Source organism: Penicillium verrucosum (genome assembly GCF_028828655.1).
Source record: "Penicillium verrucosum strain IBT 35672 chromosome Unknown utg000004l_segment0_segment0, whole genome shotgun sequence".
NCBI lineage: Eukaryota > Fungi > Ascomycota > Eurotiomycetes > Eurotiales > Aspergillaceae > Penicillium > Penicillium verrucosum.
Window position 1 is genome coordinate 3,483,386 of NW_026643213.1, and position 22,320 is coordinate 3,505,705.

Genomic DNA, 22,320 nt, shown 5'->3' on the forward strand with positions numbered 1-22,320 from the left:
TAGGATCCAAGGATATATAGCCAAGATATCTCTGGGTACTGGACTAGCCACAGATTCATATCCTACGAACTCAACCACAATGTCTTTCTCCCATAAAGAACCCGAAGTTCTCCCCTCAGGAAGCACCGCGCCACAAGTACCTCAGCAAGACCGCACGTCCCAGAGTCTTTCCCAGCGTGTCTCCCAGCCTGAGAACTCCGAGAGTAAGGACTATGCAGTGAATTCAGGGAGAGCCGAGAACCAAGAGAATGCCGAGAAGACCATGGACCAAGGCCGTCGCGGCACTGCTGAGATCATGGAGGACCACCACGTCAGCAGAGAAACACTGAAGGGTCCTCAAGGTCAACCGCCGCACACGGCAGAAGAATTCAAGAAAGAAATGGAGACTGGCAAAGCCGCCGATGTATCGCACTCTGGTAAGCTTTCACTAAGATAATTTGTTCGCTTTGGACAACTCTAATAAGACTATAGGTGATTCGACTGAAGCTAAGGGCAGCAGGGGCGAGCAAGGTACTATGGAGAAGGTAATGGAGAGGCTTGCACACCCGTTACATGGCAAGAAATCTGAGTAGGTTTGGTTCACATTGTATGAGATCACCGGATTAGGAAAGGGAGGGGTGGTGACTCCGGTAGGAGGAGGCTGACGATGTTGAAACTCGTACAAGTATCTCGAGTCATTGTCACCCCGATGACGTGTGCGGTGGAAATATAAAATCAACCATGTTCCAATTGGGAAATAAATTGGCAGCCACCACCGCTACACATACACTATGGCATTGCAGTCGCCTTGGTTTTTCTTTCATTAATACGTGATGGGGACACCGCGGGACTTCTTCGCTTTTTCTGTCGGCTGTGGGAGCAATACTTGAGCTAGTCAAATTTGCTGGCGGGAAAAGCGCCAGTTTCTCGTTCACTTATCGGAGCACTTGTACTCATTCTGTCTTATCGGTAACTCCTAGCAGAGGAAACACCAAAGCCCAGACGCTGGAAGTATCTCTGTTCCTGAAGTCCGCATAAAATACCCAAGGGCCTTGAACACATCAATAAAATTGTATTTACATGAGGAATCCTTCTGTTTCGTGGCCATACATTGCAGATCAATTGGAACGATGTGATGACGCCTACGTAGGCTTGAAACAAACTATTCTTTAAGAAAAGAGTAATTTAGCAATTTAGCAATAGTGGTTCCCATCGTTGCATGTGGTGCTTTCCCACATGTGCAGCAATAAACGCACTTCCATGTTACCAAAAAAAGAAAGAAAGAAAGAAAGAAAGAAAGAAAGAAAGAAAGAGAAAATCAAGAGTATCCCCAACCAACTAGTGCATAATATCGTCAGTCAGGTAACTAATAATCTTTTCGTAGGTGTCTTAGGACCTAACACAAGCATCCTTTCTGATCATGATGATGTCGAGATCTATTACTGGGCTTGCTATGTTCTGATTGATCCCATGATGGTGACAACCCCTCCAGAGCAGTATCGGCGGATAATAATCGACGGCACAGCCCTGTCAAATTGGAAGCGCCGATTAATTTTCTCCGACTGAGGGGCTACACCCGAGGGTAGAGACACTCGGCTATGTGGCTTGTGTAGTTGGGGTTGTAATCATGGTCAGTGAGTGGATTCGGGTGCTCAGGTGATTACCAGGTGATGCTCAGTGAGCAGATCAGGGCGCTCAGGGGCGTGCTGGGATTTACTCAGTGAGCAAAAAGCGGCAAGGCCTGAGCACTAATACGGAAAGAGAACACCAAAAAGTGGCAGAGGAAATCAAGTACATAGGTACTACCAACCGTGGAAACTCAGGTTGGACCAACTGCGGGGGTTAGATTCTATACTAAGAGAATCTAAAACATATTAAACACACTAAAGCAGATCAAAACATACTAAAAGAGACAACCAGGCGTCCATCTAGTAATATTTAGTGAGGCTTCCACCCAGACGGAGAAAGGGATTGCAGGGAAGAGCCTGATATTGCACCTATATTCGATAACTACTCCCACCATGCAAGACTATTTCCTCTAACAGAACTGACCAAGTCTTCACCACCATATATGTACATCGCCGAGAAGATAAAGCTATTGGTCCAAATTGCGAGAGTCCCCGCGGTCAGCCGCATGCCCCAGCTACACAAAGATGCCCACTATTTCCCGCTAGAGCCCCTTTCGTTTCACCACGCATATCGTGTAGGATTAGCGGCCACCCTATGGTCTGAGATACTATAGATCGCCCTCGGTGGATATTTCAACTTTCTGAATTGCGTTGTTGATCTCGCCAGGGCAGGATTGCCGCTGGCCTAGAGGGACACACCTTTCTATGCGTGTGACACGTCGCTGCCAAACTGCCCTGTATACCATAAAGGTCATTTCAAGGTCAGCGCTAAGAGCTACGGGTGACGAGGCTGTGGAGTCTTCGACCGTTTCGTGTCATTTGTAGGCTAGTTGGTTGAGCAAGTTACTTTGCAGTCTGAAACCCTATCCTCTTGTGATTCATCAACCGCACGATCTAGTTGTGTAGTCGGTACGGAGTATAGAGGTCCCTATATTGGTTATCTAGATGAGGTTCCAAGGTTGGCCCTTGACGACCTCGGGAGGAAATCCGAAGTTGACATCCACGTTTGTTGGGGCAATTCCCAATCCTGACCAGCAGAAAGCAATCGTGTAATTGTGTAAATCGCTTCAAGAATGCTATATGTACAATGTATTAGCGACCCGACTATGCGTCATGTGGGCGACTGTGTTGATTTTGGGATGACCTAGTCATCATTCCAACGCTCAAAGCCTCATCTTCCGCTGCACCCAACCAAGAGCAGCCCCCCACCTCGGATCCCCAGACCTCAAAGCCTCAAACAACTCTGAAACCAGCGCTCTACCTGAATCTCGCGCCCACCACCGATGCCCATCAAGTTCCCTCAACAACACCCCCCAATACATGAGAATCAGCAACGAAAACGGCTGTCGACACCGGAGACTATCGACAAAATCCTTGTCAACAGCCGCAAGCCAAGCAAGAACCGGTGCGGGATCTGCCGAGTGCGCAAATTTAGCATAACAATGCCTCAAATGCGCAATAACATTTTTATTAATGCGATGCTGCTCCAAGTAAATCCCAATCATAACATGATCATTCAAGGCCGCCAGATGCGTCAGCGCAGCCTCCGTATCAGGATCAAGTTCAGTGGGGGTGCTGTTCCAATATGGGCCCTGCGTGAATAATTCCAGCTTAATCCACGCCTTGCTGACTTGCAGGATCTTCTTCACGCCCTGTAATAGCTCGAACAGTATCACGATGTTCTCTGTGATACTGGCGCACTCGTCTTTCGTGGCGGTTAGTCGGGGTGACGCGACGCTGATCGCGATCATGACGATCGAATGCGCGAATACCGCGTTACAGTTATGCGGCGTGATACTATCGATTGCGTTTCGGAATGGCGTTAGGCTGCGGTTGTAGTACTGTAGTCCTGCCTCGTGGTATAGGAGTGCTGTTTCTGATGGCACGCATGTTGTTGCGATGTGCATTGAGGCTAGCGCTAAGATCCCACCCATCAGGTAATCATGTTTGAAGGCGAGTGTTGGGACGATTATTTGCCAGATTTCTATTTCTGAGTCGCTGAGACAGAGACTTTTGTATGTGTCTGTTGAGAACTTGTGCATTAATTCTAGGTTGTCGATGCCGAATGAGTTTGTTTGGGTTGGTGAGATCGGAGTGGCTGGACCGGGTATCGCTGCTACGGGCGAGCCGTGGCCATTTAGAAGACGCGGTGGGGTAAGATGGGTAGCGCGACGGGCGGCGACTTTCAAATATGTGCATTTCAACTGGCGGGTCGTACAGTTTGAGCATGGTGGACCCTGCTCGTCACATTTAACCCGCCTGTTTCTGCATTGATCACATCCGTTGCGGGATTTGGTATGCGCGCGGAGAGGCATGTTTAAAGTTAATTGACATCCCACAGGAGACCAATCATGAAGATGGCTGTGGATAAATGAATAAATGTAAGGAAGAAATTATCGGTGACATTGACATATTTCCCCGTATCATGTGACCTGGTCCAGAACAATTTCAGAAGTATACGAGGTATGGTTGTTGAGCATAACCTATTGTATAGATTACTACCCTATGAGGAGAAATTAGAAGAATCATTAATTGTACTAGGAATGTAGGGGTTTATATACCCTGTTTAAACGATCTGAACAAAGCTCATTCTGTAGGAAACAAGCAAATAGCAAAGAAACTAGCAAACATACAAATGGCAAACATGCATGCATGGGATAATGTTCAACAACGATATGTATGGCATTCTCAGTAAAATTGTGGTATTTTATGTATGTGCAGAGTGTGTACAGAGCAACCTTGGAATATATCCCAAAGGCTTAGACGTTATTGCCGAAATACTAGTATTAGAAGTAAATATATAATCGATATCAACATTCCCGCCTAGATGATTTGATAGAAATTCAACAAGACAAACGCACTGGGTGCCTAACTTAAGGAACTATACATCTCTAACAAAAGGTCTTCTTTGAAATCCTGTTATCCGACCAAATCTCAGATATTTCCTTTTTTTCCAAGTTCAACTTAGAATGTTCTCTCCCGTATACATATGTATTCTTTTCCGGGTATGCTACACTCACCTGTCAATCGATTGTTACCTTTTCTCGTACAAACGGCTGATAACCGAATGTCATATAGGAATATCACACAACGATCAAGGTGTTGTCTAGATTGAGTCATCATTGATGGTGTTGTATGGCTATCAAAGACAAGTTTCCTCCACTTATTTCCAGTACCAAGCTACTATGGCTGGCATCGATAACTACCTCATTAAACCCCTCTCCCTTCGCGTGCTTAGGGCTCTTATAAACATTATATGATACCATCCATTTGAATTTAGGATGGGTGGTCTGTCCATGGCCCTTATCGCACAGCGTGGTGTTGGTTGGTTTTTCTTCGGTCTTTCATGTTTATATGAAATGAATAGACCATAAACATGGCATTTTGGCAGTATCCTTCTCAAGTTAACTTGGGCCTTAGGTATCACGTAAATGTATAACGTCAGTTTGATAAATGTGAGACACGCCAAGGATCCCGATCCCCGGATTTCACAAATACAATGATCCCTATCGTGTTGAGTGCAAATCATATATCGCGGGTGTCTCTGCTCCGTCTTGGCTTTGCCAATTACCCCGCATCCTGTATGTTGTACATTATTGACAAAGGCTCAAAATGAACTACATACCAGCCGCCTGCACAGGGGATTCATGAAGCCGGATAAAGTCGGATGTATAAAGGAAAGCGGATGCATAGAGGGGAGTACGGAGTATAAACGTCGTATTCCAACGAGGATTCCCCCGAATCTCACGATATAATCTTATTTAGTTTGTTAGGATTTATTGATTTAAATATATTCTAAGAATGTAAAGCTGCTTCAACAGAGCTAAAGTCGGGTGCATCTAGAGCCGATCGCAGTGTTGCATTGGGGTTGGGTGTTGAAATCCCATCTTTGTATGTCGCATTGGAAGGAGTTGAAAGCCGATCAATTTGTGTTGCAAGGGCTGTAAGTCGCTGGGGCTTTGCGTGGTGATTGGTATGGCGGTCTCGTTCAGTCGCGATCGATCTTCTCTAGAATGAGCAACACAGCCTCGTCGCCGTGTCCCTTTACATAGTCTATGAGTTCCTCAGTGACAACCTTCACCAATCCCTCCGCCACCAACTTCTCGACCTCAGCTTGGAACCCTCCAGGCACCCAAATATCTTTCAGAATCGTTGAAACAACAACGCCCTTATTCTTAGCGACACGCACAAGTTCACGCAAAGCAGGGTCCGGCCCAACATGGCCAAGAGTGAAAGTCCCCACACAAGACACGAGATCGTATGTTCCATCCGCCTTGTTGATCGGTCGGTTCATGTCTGCCACTGTGAGATCTCGGTAGATGCCTGTCTTCCTTGCGACAGAAAGCATGGCGGGAGATAGATCGATGCCATCGATTGCTTTGGCCTTGGCCATTGAAAGAGCCACTCCCACCAGTCCTGTCCCGCAACCGGCATCAAGTATCACGCTGTTTGTGGCGCCGTTTGAGAGTCCGTATTTGACGGCGGCTTGAGCGACAAGCACGGGAGCAACGTAGTTTTGAGCACTGTCTCCGACTTCCTCGTCGTATGAGGCTGCCCATTTCTCGTATAGCGCCATGCAATCTTCGGTGCTGCCGCTGGCGCGGGCCTGACTGAGGTATAGTTCGCTAGACGAGCCTGAGGCCTTAGCCTGGATTGGGGTTGGGGCCAACATTGTGAAAGGTTGAGTTGGGTTGCTGAAGAAGGGACTTCGGTGAATTATCTAGGGTGGTGGGATAATGTTGGTAATGTCTGGCCTAAGAGGTTAGAATTGAGTGAATAGCCTGTTTCCAACCATGTGCCACGCCCTTCTTATAGCAGGTGCGAGCTGTATGGCATTGCGGATATAACTTAGACATAGCCTCGGGTTTATGGCGTGATGCGGGGTTATTAGCGAATAGGCCCAAAAGAGTGAAGTTGCGGCGATCTATGATGTCGGTGGAATGTAGTCTCAGACGTGTTGAGCCTGGGCCTAGGCACGATGCATGTTCCTGCGCTAGGTATGTACCCCTCTAGGCTGTTGCCTGGGTCCCGAGGAAATGAGAACACCTCTGTTTTATTTAATTAATCCCGCAGAATTGAAGACACAAAGTCCGATTTTGTAGCAGCAAGCATCGTGTCGACTTGAGGCTTTGCCTTCAGTTATACGGAAAGACTAGAAATCAATTGAGTGAATTATATTTCCCACTGACTTTGTTTTCTCTTTGACCTTGTTTTCTCTTTGGAACACGCTTCCCCGCCAGTCAGCCAATGCCAAGGAGACCACCGCTTGGCCAATCATCCGATCTGGTCAGAACATGCTACCTGTTCTCATCCAGATATCCCCCGTCAATCAAGATTAGATTGACGTGGAGGGGCCCCCACCGGGCTTCCCACTAAAGTGGCGATCTAATTCCCAGATAGGGTTGGCTCCATCTTAGCCTGAACCTATTCCAGGGTCCAGTCCGGAGAAATGGGGCACTTAGCCGTAGATTGATCAACCTCATTTTCTCGTCTGTGCTCTTTGCATCCACCGATGCATCATTGCCTAGTGGTGATTGGATACTGCGTTTTCCAGTCGGTTCCGAGGCCAGCATTGCATCCCATTCGATCCAATAGAAATGAATCCCAGGTGCGAAGTGGGAGAAAAATAATTTGCCGCGGTAGCCAGCGAAGATTCATTGATGGCCAGTGACGGTTCCATTCTGTCGGACTCCGTAGGCCGTATTTGTGCATGCGCAGATCGCGTATGTACGGTTGTGATCATGATTTTCAAGGCGTCGTGATACCTTCCCTTTCGGGAACCTAGCTTTCTATTCGTCCCTCAATGGAAGTCTGGATGGAGGTGGTACCGAGAGAACATCCATGGAAAGGTTGCATAGCTAGGTTATGTAATACCGGTAAGTCACCTGGGCAGAGGATCAATTTATGCCGAACGCCATAGGGATATGATGGGAAGCCAGGAAGCCAGGAGAAGAGAGAGAGAGAGCAATGCAACTACTGTATTCGTAACTGCTAACTGCTTACTGCTAAGGAAGAAGGGGGAAAGAAGAAGAGGGAGAGGAGACTACAGTCCTGTCACACAGGGTCAGGTGACATCCACCCTAACAGGATATATGATCCCTCCAGGCCATTCGCTTAATTTCATCGAGTTCGAATAAACTTTGATATGATATTACTTCTTGTCTATCTTGTCACTAGTACCGTCTCTAACGTCTTCTGTGGGGACATTCGGAGACCACCTTACAGATGTCTTCATCAACCAATCGACAACAACAAGGACTTGATGGGCAGAACGACCGAGCTACGACCCCACGAGGGAGCACACAATACTTAGAGAAGACAGTCCGATCAGTGATATTCTACTCTCGCTACAGGGAATATACTAGGCGAGTTCGGAAATGCTTTGAACTTTCTTGCTGCCCTATCCCAAATCCCCAGCGATCTTCGATCACCAATCTTGCCGTTTTCATATTCCTTTCTAGTTCATAACTCGAAGGTACAAATGGAAAACGAGAAAGGTCGAGATCGCTTCGCATCTCTACGAGATTTTCGAAATTGCCGCAGATTCTTCTATCCGGACAATTCGTATAATAGATGGAGCTGGGAGTTACAATTAACTTGCAATTTCAAAAATAGATTCGCGCAGAGATGTGTTTCTCTCATGTTATCGTTCCTCAATACTGATTCTCGCCTTTATCACCCATTTCGCAGACATAATTACTTCCGAACTTTTACTTCATGATCCTCTTTGCTGGAGAAAATATAAAATGATTGTATCACGAAAACTGTGCATTATCTACTTTCTATATTTCTATCTATGCATACATTTTCGTCAAACTGGGGCTCACTGTATCCAACGACGTGAAGCTACAGTGTCCATGCTGGTCGTCAATACTGTGAACTCTTTCCATCATCCAAGCTGGTGGTGAGATCGTCTGCCCCCACTTTAACAAACCCAAAGCTGCCGTGTCCAAGTCCTCATCCTTGGGCGGATGACACGCAGCACTAATAGCAGCACTAGAAGACGCCGCCAGGGGCATCGCGGACTTGAATTTGCGGAACGCCAGCACGAACAATGTAAGCACCATGATGGCTCCAACCAGAATGGACAGAAAGATCGGCGTGGATGAGTAGCCGAGCGAGCTCATCATATTTTCAGGATTCGGTTGGTCGTCCGGTAGGTATGGGATCAACACTAGATAAAAGATGCTCTGCGAGATGAGCCAGTGTAGAATCATATGAAGCCCCAAAATAGGCACCACATATCGATATGGAACGCTCAACCAGTAAGTCGACCGCTGCTGACTGTCCTTGATGGGCCAGGTGACACGAAGTGCTTTTCGTTTGACTCCATATGAGCTGTATTCGGCGGCGGCCAGAATGCTTGTCAACACGGCATTGTAGCAGTAATAGCTGATGGTGATGACTAGTTGTGGGATGTTGGCGACCACCACAGCGCTCAGCATACTCCACTCGATTCTTCCTCCAATGATACTGTAACTACCAACATCGACATCAGAGCTGAACCATTGTTGGATATCGTCTGCAGAAATCCAGCTAGAGATTTCGCGGGGCTTATCGGTAAGAGCCATATTGAAGAGGACTATTCCTACTATTATGCACGAAAGGCACCTACATTAGTCTGGTAAGCATCGCGCAAGTGATGATTAGGCAGGCCAGGTATGCTTTCGAAAACCTACATGAAAAGAGTTGCCGTCCAACGCCAGCCGCTTGCTGCTCTCATCCAGAATTTCGGCTTTGAGAGACGTTTGTAGGTGATAGACTCGTCTGGGCTATTTTGCGGGATTTCTGTAAAACCACCCGATCGACTAGCATACTTCCAGTGGTCGTTATGAGTATCGGCGGCTGTGAGCCAGCACAAGCCCTTCGTGGTGGGATCAGGTCTGGTTAAGAATGATGCCACTGCATCACCAAGCGTCAAAAGGGGCGGCGAACGACTACGACCAATTCTCGCCGCGAGAAACATTGCCGCTACTTTTGCACAACCAGTCAACATGATAATAATGCAAATCGGTGGGCTGTAGAGCAATTGGCAGTGCTCCGGAGCCTTGATCGCCAGGCATCCTGAAATACTATACCGCTTCACGCCAGGAGTTGTCAACCCATAGAACACCGTATGAGACTGGCAGGTGATGTCAGAACCCAGGCTAGCAGTTTGGTTGAAGAATTGGGCGGCCGGCAGGGGGCTGCCGTCGTACAAGTAGGGATTCATTTGATAGGGATTGATTTCAATGTCGAGAATGGCGATTCCTGTCAGAAGAATGGATGTGTCCCCCCCATCGCTGACGGCCAAGTTGTCTGCAAGCGCGACGATCCCCCTAATTCCCGTATGAGTCATTTTGGAAGTCTCGATACATTGCTCATTAGAGATTCGCTCATAATTCCCGCGGGCGATCTCTGAGGCGAAGTCATGCCAGCTCAACTGTATAGGTTGAGGATGCGAGAAGCATTTATCCAATGTCGGGGTCGTAAGATTCCAGATATTTGATGAATCCAAATCATTAGGTCCAACCACTACGACAAATGAATTTGTCGATAAAGATTCAAATACTATGGAGTTGTACCTATAAGTGATATTAGTAAATATTCAGCAGCGAGTTCGCTGATTCATGCACCCGTTTTACCGCACACACATTAAATGGAAGGGCGTTGCCGTAAGCATCAATATCACCCACAAGGCTAGTCGATCGCGCCCGATCGCGGAGAGGTTCTTGACACTCGCAGTCCCGATATCAAGCCACTTCCCTTGGGCATGATACGTGTCGACCTCCTCCCGGGTCGGGGCGACAAGCGTCTGCATGCAGTAGTTGCTTGCCGCAAGAATGCACGTGCTAAGAACGTTGATAATCAAATGCAGAATAATATTCCATCGTTTTATCAAACCGCAACTCCCTTGATAAAACACTGCGGTCGAGAAGCTACCACTCTCTGGGTGTCTACTGGCCAGCCCAGCAGCAATGGAGACAAGGATCAAGTTCAGGAAGAGTATAAATGCCCCAGCCCTGGCGCAGTGGTGTACACCATCAATCCATGCTGTCTTCCTCGTGCGTGGTATCGGGTCAACGATCTCCGCTCTCGTTGCTCCTGTCGTTTCTTCCTCGCTCACACGTAGTTCTAGGGTATCGTTCTCGGCAACCGGAGCGGGTTTTGCGATCGATGAGTGGCTGTTTTGTGGGATTGTCGAAAACGAGGACAACGAAGATAAAAATGCGGATGGTTGATCACGGATTTCGCCGAGCTCGGTCTGGCTCTCTTGGTGGTCGTCCGCGACTCCGTAATAGTGTTGCCGAGAAAATAAGGATCGAGGGTAGCCCCACAGCCGACGGACCCCGGAACTTCCCATTTTTGAGGGTCAATCTATTTCTTCAGGGGGTTGATGATATGCAAAAGGTGTTGGGGGCCGGATATCTAGAGAGATGTCCCGAAGGCAAGTAATGACCGGGCGAAATCCACCGGATTTAAGGGCCTCGGGTAGGGGCGTAAATATCAAAAAGGCCATTGGGCTCGCGCATCATTCCTTTAGACAGTAACGATATTCGCCCGGTTAGCGCAAGTCCCATTAACCGTGCCAAGCGTTCAACACCACCATATACCTGGTGTACGGTTCAACGTAGTTTCCAACTTGGGGAAGATTGGTGGCCTATGACATTGTGACTGAACGTTCCATAAACTAGGCATTTTGAGCATTTTGAAGAGGGCAGTGGTGGTTGAAGTACGCTGTACAGCTGGGCTGGCTAACTGGGAGCACCTTCCCCGCAGGCCCGTGCATTTTCATAAATACTTTTGTACCCCTGGAACGCTATATTCAAAGCCATGACGAGCCATCTGAAGCAATTCGCACCGCATGGATTCAATCGCTAGTGGAGACTTTCTGGTATATCTATTCTCGAAAAGTTCTTCACCAAGATGTCAAGCCCAACAATATACTTGTTGAGAATGGCAATTTGAAGGTCGTTGACTTTGCTAACGCCGCTCTACATGCTTGGGATGCTGATATGGAAGAGATCTGTGCGAAAGATCCATTGTCACGAGTTGATATACTCAGCCTCGGGTGTATCATTTATTCTATCGCAGCATGGCGGGTCTTCTACTATGACTATTTTGAACACGATCGCTGGCCGGAGCCAGAGCATCTCCCAGCGACAAATGACCTGCTCTGCGAGGATATCATCAACAAATGCTGGAAGGACAGCTATGACACTGTAAAATCGTTGTACGAAGACTTCAATGCCTTTTCTGACATGGAGCGGTGACTCAAGCGGGGAGGATAGATTGATATCTAACAGTTATTGGGTCAGTATCACAGCGCCACAAAAAAATGATTTGCGGACTGCAGGTTGTTTACATATTACCTACCTAGGTAGGTAACTAGGTATAACCTCACAACAGCATGTTTAGTCATCGTCCTTGAACCAACCATCGGCTTGGTGTGGGTCTGAACCATAAGAGGGGCGTTATCAGACGGTAGTCCCGCGGCTCTGCACACGAGCCAAACTGAACTGCCATCGCTGATCACTCCCATCCATATCTGGCTATATGGGCTGGCCTAAGATCCTTGATAGCATTGGTCCGTGCATTTCCATATACCCTCGCATGCCCCGGGTCTCTGCTGCACTTATTTCACCCCTGGCCACCTCCGCTACGTTCCGATCTATCGGGTTAAACCGGAGAACCCGAATCCACAATGACCAAGCTCTTCTGATTTTGATTACCTTGGTATATTTTTACAGTACGGAGTACAGAGTAATAAACGATCGTTTTATCAACCTAGATGGCTTGCTTTCCTTGGCGGATTTCACACTGTTTTGGATATGTCCTGGGTGTGTCATCCACCATGTGATCCCTTGTACATTCCCCAGACACGAACGTAACGACTATAGCAGGAAAGTAGACTGGCAGTAAGTCGTCATATCTCGCCGTACATGAAAGCACAACCCTAGAGCTTCTAATTTCTGTCTATGTTTAGTAGTATACTCCGGCCGGTGTTAGCCTTTGAAAAAAAAAAGATCGTATTCCCGTATCCTAGACAACACTGCATTGGAATCAATAATAGACATGAGCGAGGACTCGAGAGAGCCAACTTAACACCCACAATCGTGGATTTTCAACCTCCGTTTCACCCCTGTCGTCCTTCAGTTGGTCAATATAATAATAGGGTTGTTTGTGCTCCCATCTGTTAATTTCGAGCTACTTTCTAATATCGATCATGCCGATAAAGCCTCAACTTCATCTCACAAAAGCAATACTCTGGGGTTTTTTGCTTGTAAAAATAGGAAGTGAGAAGCCAGAATATACAAAGTGAAGATCGCATGAATGACATAACATACGGCGTTGAACTATCCGAAGAATGTCATAACATCCGGAATAGATAAGCGCTCGCTCCATAGCAATCCAATGCAGTTTCGCTTAGGCCTTTTTAGTTGCTCCTCGGAAGCATACGATCGTCCGCAAAGATCATTTTCAAAGTGACTGATCAGCACTCTCAATTCACCCGATATAAACATCCGGCCACGGGTCATCCTCTTCGATGAATGCCTGTTGCATCTTCATATCGTCGCCATCCTGCATATTCTCCCAGAGGCTCCAGAGTGCATATGTCCAGCATTTAATCCATCCGGGGAAAATATCATACTGATCGATATCCGGGAATGCTTCAAGAACCTTCACATATCTTAAGGGCTCATGAAAATTCTCTGCTTCAGTTTCCGCCACAGTTGCATTTTTCAGCGTTTGTAGAGATTCTTCATCAATAATAATGCACATTCGAAACTTGGTCCACTTATCTCGCATGCCTTGCGCATCCACCCATGTCTCAAAATGAGTGCGAATTTCGTCGAGAGATGCTCCTTGGAATTGTGCAGGGTCTTCCATAATCGTCGATCGGTACTTAGGCCAATCTTCGGAGACATAATTTCGAGGACGATGAGCGCCAGCGCTCACAAATTGCTTTTTAATACAGGCCTCGATGAACCTGATAATGTCTGGGAAAAAAGCATTCGATTCGGCAGAGTAGGTCGTGCGATAAATGACATATCCCCAGTCTGGAAAAACAGAAAGTCTGCCATGGAGTTCTTCCATATTCGCAACTGGTTTAGGGTAGGGTGTAGTCGACGCAAGTGATTTCAATCGGATTTGGGGGTTTTGCGAAGGAAGAAGGATGTGAGGAAGGGAAGTTCTGAGTTCCGGCCTTATTATACACTAAGGGTGTCCATGCCAAGGCCAACTAAAGCCAACCAGATTTGCTAAGGGCAAGTTCCGGGTATCGCTGCCAAGCTTAATTAAAAATGACCGAGTTTGCTAACATAAAAAGGGTCCGGACTCGTCCAATTAATAAATGTGCTAAGTTCTTCAAAGTGGGACTAGCAAAGGGGTGTCTCAGTATGATGAAGTCAATTTGTGGAATGGCTATACATAATTTGTCACTGCTTACAACCGCACACTACTCTTCGATTTTTGTTCTTCGAGTTTCTGGTGATTTATGTAGAAGATAAATTATTATATTATTATTATTTCATTTGAGATGTGTTCTTGGCAGCGGCTTATCGTGAAGCTTATCGTGGAAACGCAATATTCACAGCCTCAATCCTAAGAAGCTGCCAACAAATTATGCCCATTCACGGGATGATCACCAGGAGAGAATTGCCAAGAACGCCCCGAGGTCCCCTTGAGCCCCATAACTTATAGTTACTGTATATATATATGTAGTGTATATCGTAGTGAGATAGTCAAATCGGTCAACTGAAAAAAAAGGTAAGGACCCGCATTCCGGCTCCACGTAGGGAACAACCACTTAGCATTGACGTCTTATCGAACTGCCACAGGGCTGTGCTAATCGGGAAGATGTTCTAAACTGGTTTGCCCCTGATTTGACGTCATCATACTATACCGGTGTCCTAACAGAGCCTTGCAGGCCATTTTCTACTAAGTTGATACTAACACAAGACATATATATATCTAGACAGGACTATTCATTTTCATGTTTTTCTGCAATTCAAACTTATATTGAAAGAGGATGACTGTCACCTAAAGCCCTAAGAAATGGATTCCGCAGTGGCACTTCTTTTGGAAGGATTGGCGGCTTTAGTGTGCTGCTGCACAGCTAACCGTGAGTTCAGTCGACCCAAAGACGACAAGAACCCAAAATCAACTATTCCACTCCAAGATGGTAACCAGGTCGAGGCTGCTGGTAGCCCCAGCGCTTCAGAAAATGTGAGTTTACTATCTATTTCACGCTCACTAAATGTCATGAAAAAAAAAAAAATAGCTCATAGTATGCAGAAACACTTAAATCAATAACCAGTATCTGAAGTGTCGGTTGTCACGCTGAAAGTCCTGAATGGGATCTCATGATTTCGATCTCGAGTATCGTGGGCTTGAGACCACCCCACCACTTTCTTTCAACCATGATACATACCCCCGTGACGGTTGATTTTGGGGTCGGTAGCAAAAGGGAATACCTGGATCACTATGTCAAGTCCCTTTACAAGTAATGTACCTAACTTAACGAGGACATAATGAAGGAAGCTATGAATGTCAATTCTAGAGAGAGGTCTTCACTTTTGAATTCCGGAAAATGAGCCATAATGACAACTTTGATGGGTTCGCGTTCTTTATGCTTGTGGTGACCTATACATATCTTTCCAAAATGGCCAATCCAGTAGTAAAGGGGAGACAATAGCCCAGGGTGTATGATTGTGTTTATTAATACATGTCATTTATGACTTCGGTACCATCTGCCCGTTACTCAGACCTCATCGAAACATGATACCCAACAGCCCGTAAAAGCCGAGGGCGAGAGGTTGCATGAAATTCAACATAACCCGACTTCCGCCAAGCGGATACGTACCCCCGAAGTTAAAGCTGAGCACATAGAACGCAAGATTCAAAAATTGCAGACAGCGTCGAGTCCCCTTTCTCTCTTTGCTCACCTTTGATTCAAGGAATAAAGAAAACAGAACCACTCCATAGGTGCCCGTCAACGCAAAAATCACCTTAATACCCCAATCTAGACTGATCAATATCTCGAGCAGGGGTTTGTTTATAGAGGGCAAAAAAAGCTGCAAGACGAAAGCCATCATTGAGATCAGACTGTAGATAACCGCCATTCCAAGAGTCTCGCGATGGTTAGACCAGTTCCCATCAAGGCTTTTGGGATCTGGAACTTCCTCCATGAATAAAGGCGGAACAGGACTGGAAGAACGTCTCATAGGCTCGTGGGGCTCGAGAAAATTCCTAGGTATCGATGTTCGGGCACCAGTGGCAGGATCTATTATAAAAGGGAAGTTAATTCCCCACTTCAAGGCACTATAGTGTGGAGAGAGAGAGACATACTTTGGTCGAAGTAATCCAATAGGTTCATGAGCGGTGCCACCAGCAACACCAACGATACAACTTGTCCGAAAGTCCAATCACCTTTGTTGTGCCCTGCGGTCGTTGTCCACAAATCCTGAGACCTAGGAGTGTCATTAAGGGCGAGCATAAGACGGAGAACACCCCAGAAAAAAGCAATGAACAGCCACAGCGCCTGTTCGGATCAAATTAATAATGGCGAGGCCAACAATAACACGTGAACATACCTCTACAAACATGGAGACCCATGCGTCTAACGTAAAACGTGCTACAAGGAAGACGGCAAAGAGAGGTCGATATACCAGAGAGAAGCGTAAGCCTTGCACGGCGCCGCCTGCTATACACCACTTGTAGAGGCCATGGAGTATGGCTCGAGCCCGAAGACTGGCCCGGATTCTGAGCCCTCCCCAAAGCGTGACGGAAAGCATTTTGTGTAACTTCATCACGCGAGAAATGAACCCAATGGCTATAGTCAAGACCGAAAGGATCATTGAGTAAAGTGCTATACCCGGGGAGGAGCGGATTTTCAAATAGCACTTGGCATAGTCTGAAGAACGAGGGCGTGAATTGTAAAGATCGCCATAATTAGCTGTGGGGAGTAGCCCGACTATCAGCAGTATGGCAAGTAAACCCATCGCGACCAGCCTCCAGGTTCGTCCAAAGGTATGGACGTAAAGGTAGCTTCGCAGGACCATCAGACAAGACAGGTGAGTCAAACAAGAGAACCATGCTAGATAGACAGCAATTTGCCATTCATAGACAGTGAGGCCGCAGCTTAGCTGAACAGCACCGCTGACAAGGATTGAGAATCCTGTGACGAGTTGAAGGTCGCCCATTGCGACGACACACTGATATGAATTAGCGATAATCTCGTGCTAAGCATCGAATATATGAGTTGTAAGAACAGTACGTTGACCAATGATTTCTCTAGTCTGTTCTTGAGGCATTTGCTCATACGCCTCTGACCCCAACCCCGTACCTTGCGCGTGATTAGTAGATCAATCGCATTGGGACGGAATGGCGGGTCATCTGGGGCCTTTTCATCCTTCTCGAATGGATCACGGACGGGGTCAAAAACCAAAAAGAAGTAAAGCAGAATTATTAATACGGTGATTCCTGCAGATGCAATGTAGTTGGTAATAACCTGATTTTGTGAGAATCATAACCTTGACACGCTAGTTATTAGGGGGACGAACTCCAGGCCCAGTGATATCATTGTCGGGAGACAAGGGGGGTGGTGGCTCCGAGCAATTCGAATGACAGGAAGACATCGCGCGGTGGTTTGTGATGGGGAGAGAGTAGAATGGTCAGCCTCTGCTCATATTCTCCCCCATCGAAAACATTGAAAAACATCGAAGATGAGGATTTATCTTGGCTATCAATGTGAGAGATTCTCTTCAAGTGGAATCTGATTTTGTTCACGTGTGTTTTGGCCCCCAATCGGTTTCGGCGACGATCCCTTCTCAACTTAATTTAAACTGGAGCTGTTCGTTTGGCATCATCTCATCCAAATTCATGCCGAGATCAAGACAAGAAGAATGTGGGAAATGATTTGCCTCTTTCTTTTGGGTCAACAAAGCCATTGTTCGCCAATTCTTTTCATATTCAGTCCACATCATTCATAGTCATTGTGGAGGTACTCGGGGACCATTCTTTTGTGTTTGATACGGGCCACTACCGCAAAGGTGATGGGAAGTCAGGAGAAGAGAGAGAGAGAGAGAACAATGCAACTGTATTCCGTAGTGCTCACTGCTCACTGCTAAGGGAGAAGGGGAAAAGAAGAAGAGGGAGAGGAGACTACAAGTCCTGTCACACAGAGTCAGGTGACACCCATCCCAACAAAAGGACAAAACCATACGCATAAGCTAGGGATCAATGGCAAAAATAGCTCACTGGACTTGGCTTGCTCACTCGATAATAGAGAATGAATATCTCCTCTTTTCTTTTTCAGAAGTCATTTGTAAGGTTAGGTTAGATACGAAGCCAAAGAATATAAAAAAAGAGACCGAAAAAGACTGGTATAATCCCATGCTAAGCTTGAGCCTAGAGAATTATCTCACTGGCCTAGCCAGAGATACCTTCTGTAGAAAGTAGGATGCGAGTATAGTTGATTTACTTTGCAATGTAAATTCCCTTCCTTGCATTACATAGTATTGCCATCTTTGGAGTACCCCCAAGCTCTATCGAGCTCATTCCAACCCCCAGGCGGCGCATCCCACATGGCCAACTCACGAACCACTGTCTCGTAGCATCCATCGCTGGGCATATTTCCCTGACAGACATTTCCTCCAACAGCGATGTTGATGAGGATTCTGAACTCACTCATCTTCCTTGTACCAGGCGGCTTCTCGGCCCTCATGATGGGTGTACCATCAATCAACCAGACCAAGCGCCCCCCGCCAGTTGTTTCATCCTCGTCCCAGATAAAATCGTACCTCACCCCCACCGGCGAGCTAATGTTGGGGATGGGGGTTTCGAGAACACGATGCTTGTTCCAGTCCTCGCCGTTGAAGTGGCCCCAATGAAGACAAGTGTGGTTGACAGCATCGCCGTTCCACGCTTCCATAATGTCGATTTCGCCATCCTCGGGCCACTTGAAGGGGTCTTTAGGCAGCAGCCAAAAGGCAGGCCAGATACCTCGGGCCACCGGCGCCGTAACTCTAGCCGACAGACAGCCCCGTGGTCGGTCGAGGGTCTGGTGACTCGACAGTCTGGCACTGGTGAACTTCTGGGCAGGGTCGGGATGTCCGTGGTTGATCAGAGCGCGCACGATCAATGCATCGCCCTGGCTGGAATGGAATGAGTTTTGTGGGCTGTCGATATAATTCTGCGCCTCGTTGTTGCCCCATCCATGTTGTCCCTGTTCGTGGTAAAAGTTGGAGGACACGGGTGCTTCAGGATGTAGATTGGGCTGCCAGTAGATCTGGGGTTGCGAGTACTGTTCCTGATAAGCTAGTGGTGGTTTGCTAGAGGTTGGAATAGGCGGTGGGGGAGGGTTGTTGTGTGACGGTACCGGCTGAGGGGTTTGATGGGTTAATTCATCCCAAGCCTTGTCTGCTTTATCGATAATTCCCTGGAGGGCCTGTCTGAATGGCATCTTGAGTTCGGCCTATGGATGTTGGGGGTTGTACCTAGGAACAACGAAGACGCGGGGGACGAAAAACAAACAGCAAGTACCGAGTTGACGTCATATTGTGGATAGCCCCAAAGGGTCGAGTTCCTAAGCTTCCTTCACTCTCTTTCACACCCTTTCACCATTGTACTTCGGGAAATATTGTTTCCTTCCTAAGTCTGAACGGATCTAATCAATGGACACACTATGCCTCCTTCGGCTAGACCACCTGGACAAGACTCAGATCGTATAACTTCCTGGCCCACTTATAACCTATCACATGACCAATGGGATAGATGCAAAATTTTGGCATCACAAAATTTCAAGACTTTATAACTCCTAACATACGGCCTATCTAGTGTACTAAAACTTACCCTTGGTCACATCATTCACATCCTTCCACTCTTTTCTTGACATAATCAAATATCATCACCAACACGTGCCTCCCTCCGCGCACTATCTCCAAGTATGGCAGAACCATGCCATGACCAACCCCCCGCAACAGAACTCTCGAAAGCAGAGCGCTTCAAAGCTACACACCTCGCCGCGCGCCATGGCAACTACCACCAATATTACGCCAAATTCCGGGCTCCCACCGTTCCAGACGAGCGCCTTTCCATTCTCCCATCAGATATCCTCCGCAACGCGCGAGTCATAGACCTAGGCTGCAACGCGGGCAAATTGACCCACGAGGCGATAGCGCACTGTGGCGCAGCTGCCGCAGTCGGCGTCGATATCGACCCGTGGCTGGTCGAGCAGGCGAAGGCGGCGTACCCGGACGGACCGTGCACATTTGAGCACTTTGACTTCGTGGATGCGTCCGCGTACACTGGTACTGCGCTCGGCAAGTTCGACGTTGTCTTGCTGCTTTCTGTGACCAAGTGGATCCATCTCAACAACGGGGACCCCGGGATGTTGACGCTATTTGCGCACATACACAGCATACTGAATGAGGGGGTTATCTCGTCGTGGAGCCGCAGCCTATGAGCAATTATGCAAGAGCTTCGAAGAAGAATAAAGAATTGAGAGAGACGTATAAGACGATCCAGATCAGGCCGCCGTTTGAGGATGAGTTGAAGGCACAGGGATTTGAGAGGATACTGCAAGTTGAGAGGGACGAGGAGGGGTTTGCTAGGCCCGTACATGTTTGGAAAAAAATATCATCATAATATGATCAACGGAGACGGCTTAAAATCAGTCGGGCTAATTAACTTGCATTGGGAAGACGTGGACTTTTTGGTAGGTAAAAAGGGGACATACGAAGCATATTTGGCGTAGTGATGGGTTAAGATTTGTGGATGGGAATTCCAGAGCAGCATAATCCTTAACTTTGGAAGTAGATATCCATGCGCTTGCCTTTCAGCCAATGGTCTGTCTCCCTTTGAGCCTCCTCCCTACCAAGAAAGCTGGGTGCGGCATTGCGAATCACATCTTGATTAAGATCAAAACACACCAATCCAACATTTCGTTGTGACCAACAGACACCGGGGTCAACATGGTGTTATCTCGCTCTAAAACTCAAGATCACTAAAGACAACCCGCATCATCGCACCTTCCAGCGACAATGGATTAAGAATCTTCTCAACATACTATACTGGCCAGTCGTCAACCCACTGCAGGAGGGGGAAGATATGAGAGTATTCCCAGTACGAAGGATACCATCCAGCCGCTTCCCAGTCGACAAGGGCAGCTACTTCATACTCTTCTTCATTTGTGACAGAATTAACGACCTTTCGTACAAGAACATTCTCTCTAGGGAGATCTCCGTGGGTGAATATAGGTGGATGATTGCGAAGCGCCGATGGGAGGTGGCGAGCAAGATAGTCGGAGAGAAAGCTATGGTGATTTGATTCGCTCCATATAGTTTTTGAGCGAAGTGCAATGGCTTTTCCAAATTCTTCTTCCGTCTGGAAAGGGCCGGTAACAGCAGCGTCCTTTTCACGAGAAAAAAAAAAATACCTATGGGGGACGGGTCCTCCGTTGACGCTACCATAAAATCCGGGCGATGGTAGCGCTCTCATCTGATCAAAGACATATCGCAATTGTCCAACAATCAAATTTTATTTGCCTCGGTGAGCGAAGACCACGCCATCCCTAGAGGAATGTTGGGGATGTATTCCATGACGATATACAGGATGTCCCCATCGCGGTACATGGCGTAGAGTCGTGGTACTGCGATACTGAGTCGTTTTTCAACAAAAATTAGAGTATATCCCTCATTTTCGGTCACAAGCGGGCCATATTTCACAACGTATTTGTCTCTGATTACGACCATGCGCCCACCATAGTCTGATCTCTTGGGGAGGGTTTGCGTTGCCCGTTCAATCTCATTGATCGGGAAGAGGCCCTGGTAATTGACCAGCATCCCGATAATAAGGAAGGGAGAAAGGCATGGTTGGATGGGCGACGTGTCAAAGAACATAACAGTTGTTGGCAAGTTGAGGATACGGCCCCAGGAGTTCCTACCTACCTACCCTTATTAAGAAGGGGTCTTCTTCTTCCCTCGAAGAATAAACCAAAACAAAACAAAACAAAAACATACAACAGTGAGGATTCGCTGGTGGTCACCCACCCAACTACTAACTCACCGGCGTGTGGCTTGAGTACGGCTGAGCGGACGGGAAGCCCTATTTTCCACACCCTATGGTCGTATGTAGATGTTTGGAGTATAAACGGGCATATATTGAATAGTGTGAGGACGAAATAATAAAAGGGGCCCATAGGCCTAACTGATGTTCATTGGATGATGATGCTTTTGGAGAGAATATCTCGCAGGAAGTGGGTACTCTTTATGAATACCCCACTATACCGCCTTTACCAGACCGCCTTCCAACTCCATCACATACAACCGGGGGTAGAAACGGCCCGGACCGCGATGGGTCCGGAATATCTGTCGGAAATAGACTCACTTAAAACAAAAACAAAAACAACAACATATCTATGACCATTGTCATCTAGTGCCCATGATTTGGTTATGGGCGGCTCCTCTATTTATGGCACTTAGGGCGGATACTCACCCACCTGAATATTCTACACCCGAGCATTCGGCCCGTATAGCAAAAGGTACGTTTGCTCCTTCCGAGTCCCGACTGAAAAGTTATACGTAATTAACCTTTTTTTGCTTTCAAGGAACCGAACCATATGGCTGCATAAGGGAGGATGGGACGCACTGAATCATAATACAGAGATAGTGAGAGGTCGGTTTTACATCCACAACTTTATCAAGACCTTCTTATTTATTCTACGAACACT

General features: G+C 47.2%; 11 protein-coding genes across 11 annotated transcripts; 4 read left to right on the forward strand and 7 right to left on the reverse strand.

Annotated features, from left to right (window-relative positions):
* Positions 1–79: 79 nt before the first annotated feature.
* On the forward strand, positions 80–572 carry N7516_010596 (uncharacterized protein; the record flags this gene model as incomplete). Its single annotated transcript, XM_057223314.1, has 2 exons — positions 80–416; positions 472–572. 2 exons carry the CDS (start codon positions 80–82, stop codon positions 570–572), a joined length of 438 nt encoding a protein of 145 aa, XP_057070535.1.
* Positions 573–2,770: 2,198 nt separating this feature from the next.
* On the reverse strand, positions 2,771–3,922 carry N7516_010597 (Zn(II)2Cys6 transcription factor domain-containing protein; the record flags this gene model as incomplete). Its single annotated transcript, XM_057223315.1, has 1 exon — positions 2,771–3,922. One exon carries the CDS (start codon positions 3,920–3,922, stop codon positions 2,771–2,773), a length of 1,152 nt encoding a protein of 383 aa, XP_057070536.1.
* Positions 3,923–5,595: 1,673 nt separating this feature from the next.
* N7516_010598 (class I SAM-dependent DNA methyltransferase) lies at positions 5,596–6,279 on the reverse strand (the record flags this gene model as incomplete). Its single annotated transcript, XM_057223316.1, has 1 exon — positions 5,596–6,279. One exon carries the CDS (start codon positions 6,277–6,279, stop codon positions 5,596–5,598), a length of 684 nt encoding a protein of 227 aa, XP_057070537.1.
* Positions 6,280–8,401: 2,122 nt separating this feature from the next.
* N7516_010599 (uncharacterized protein) lies at positions 8,402–10,950 on the reverse strand (the record flags this gene model as incomplete). Its single annotated transcript, XM_057223317.1, has 3 exons — positions 8,402–9,218; positions 9,287–10,171; positions 10,241–10,950. The coding sequence occupies 3 exons, from the start codon at positions 10,948–10,950 to the stop codon at positions 8,402–8,404; spliced, it is 2,412 nt and encodes an 803-aa protein (XP_057070538.1).
* Positions 10,951–11,451: 501 nt separating this feature from the next.
* Positions 11,452–11,860, forward strand: N7516_010600 (serine/threonine protein kinase; the record flags this gene model as incomplete). Its single annotated transcript, XM_057223318.1, has 2 exons — positions 11,452–11,481; positions 11,522–11,860. The coding sequence occupies 2 exons, from the start codon at positions 11,452–11,454 to the stop codon at positions 11,858–11,860; spliced, it is 369 nt and encodes a 122-aa protein (XP_057070539.1).
* A 1,234-nt stretch (positions 11,861–13,094) lies between these two features.
* On the reverse strand, positions 13,095–13,685 carry N7516_010601 (uncharacterized protein; the record flags this gene model as incomplete). Its single annotated transcript, XM_057223319.1, has 1 exon — positions 13,095–13,685. One exon carries the CDS (start codon positions 13,683–13,685, stop codon positions 13,095–13,097), a length of 591 nt encoding a protein of 196 aa, XP_057070540.1.
* Positions 13,686–14,645: 960 nt separating this feature from the next.
* N7516_010602 (uncharacterized protein) lies at positions 14,646–14,934 on the forward strand (the record flags this gene model as incomplete). Its single annotated transcript, XM_057223320.1, has 2 exons — positions 14,646–14,816; positions 14,908–14,934. The coding sequence occupies 2 exons, from the start codon at positions 14,646–14,648 to the stop codon at positions 14,932–14,934; spliced, it is 198 nt and encodes a 65-aa protein (XP_057070541.1).
* A 424-nt stretch (positions 14,935–15,358) lies between these two features.
* N7516_010603 (uncharacterized protein) lies at positions 15,359–17,227 on the reverse strand (the record flags this gene model as incomplete). The annotated part of the gene is made up of 5 exons (XM_057223321.1): positions 15,359–15,873; positions 15,939–16,131; positions 16,184–16,804; positions 16,867–17,100; positions 17,153–17,227. The coding sequence occupies 5 exons, from the start codon at positions 17,225–17,227 to the stop codon at positions 15,359–15,361; spliced, it is 1,638 nt and encodes a 545-aa protein (XP_057070542.1).
* An 872-nt stretch (positions 17,228–18,099) lies between these two features.
* N7516_010604 (glycoside hydrolase family 16 protein) lies at positions 18,100–19,053 on the reverse strand (the record flags this gene model as incomplete). The annotated part of the gene is made up of 1 exon (XM_057223322.1): positions 18,100–19,053. One exon carries the CDS (start codon positions 19,051–19,053, stop codon positions 18,100–18,102), a length of 954 nt encoding a protein of 317 aa, XP_057070543.1.
* A 483-nt stretch (positions 19,054–19,536) lies between these two features.
* N7516_010605 (class I SAM-dependent methyltransferase) lies at positions 19,537–20,055 on the forward strand (the record flags this gene model as incomplete). Its single annotated transcript, XM_057223323.1, has 1 exon — positions 19,537–20,055. The coding sequence occupies one exon, from the start codon at positions 19,537–19,539 to the stop codon at positions 20,053–20,055; it is 519 nt and encodes a 172-aa protein (XP_057070544.1).
* A 1,066-nt stretch (positions 20,056–21,121) lies between these two features.
* On the reverse strand, positions 21,122–21,433 carry N7516_010606 (Phosphotransferase enzyme family protein; the record flags this gene model as incomplete). Its single annotated transcript, XM_057223324.1, has 1 exon — positions 21,122–21,433. One exon carries the CDS (start codon positions 21,431–21,433, stop codon positions 21,122–21,124), a length of 312 nt encoding a protein of 103 aa, XP_057070545.1.
* Between the last annotated feature and the right edge of the window lie 887 nt (positions 21,434–22,320).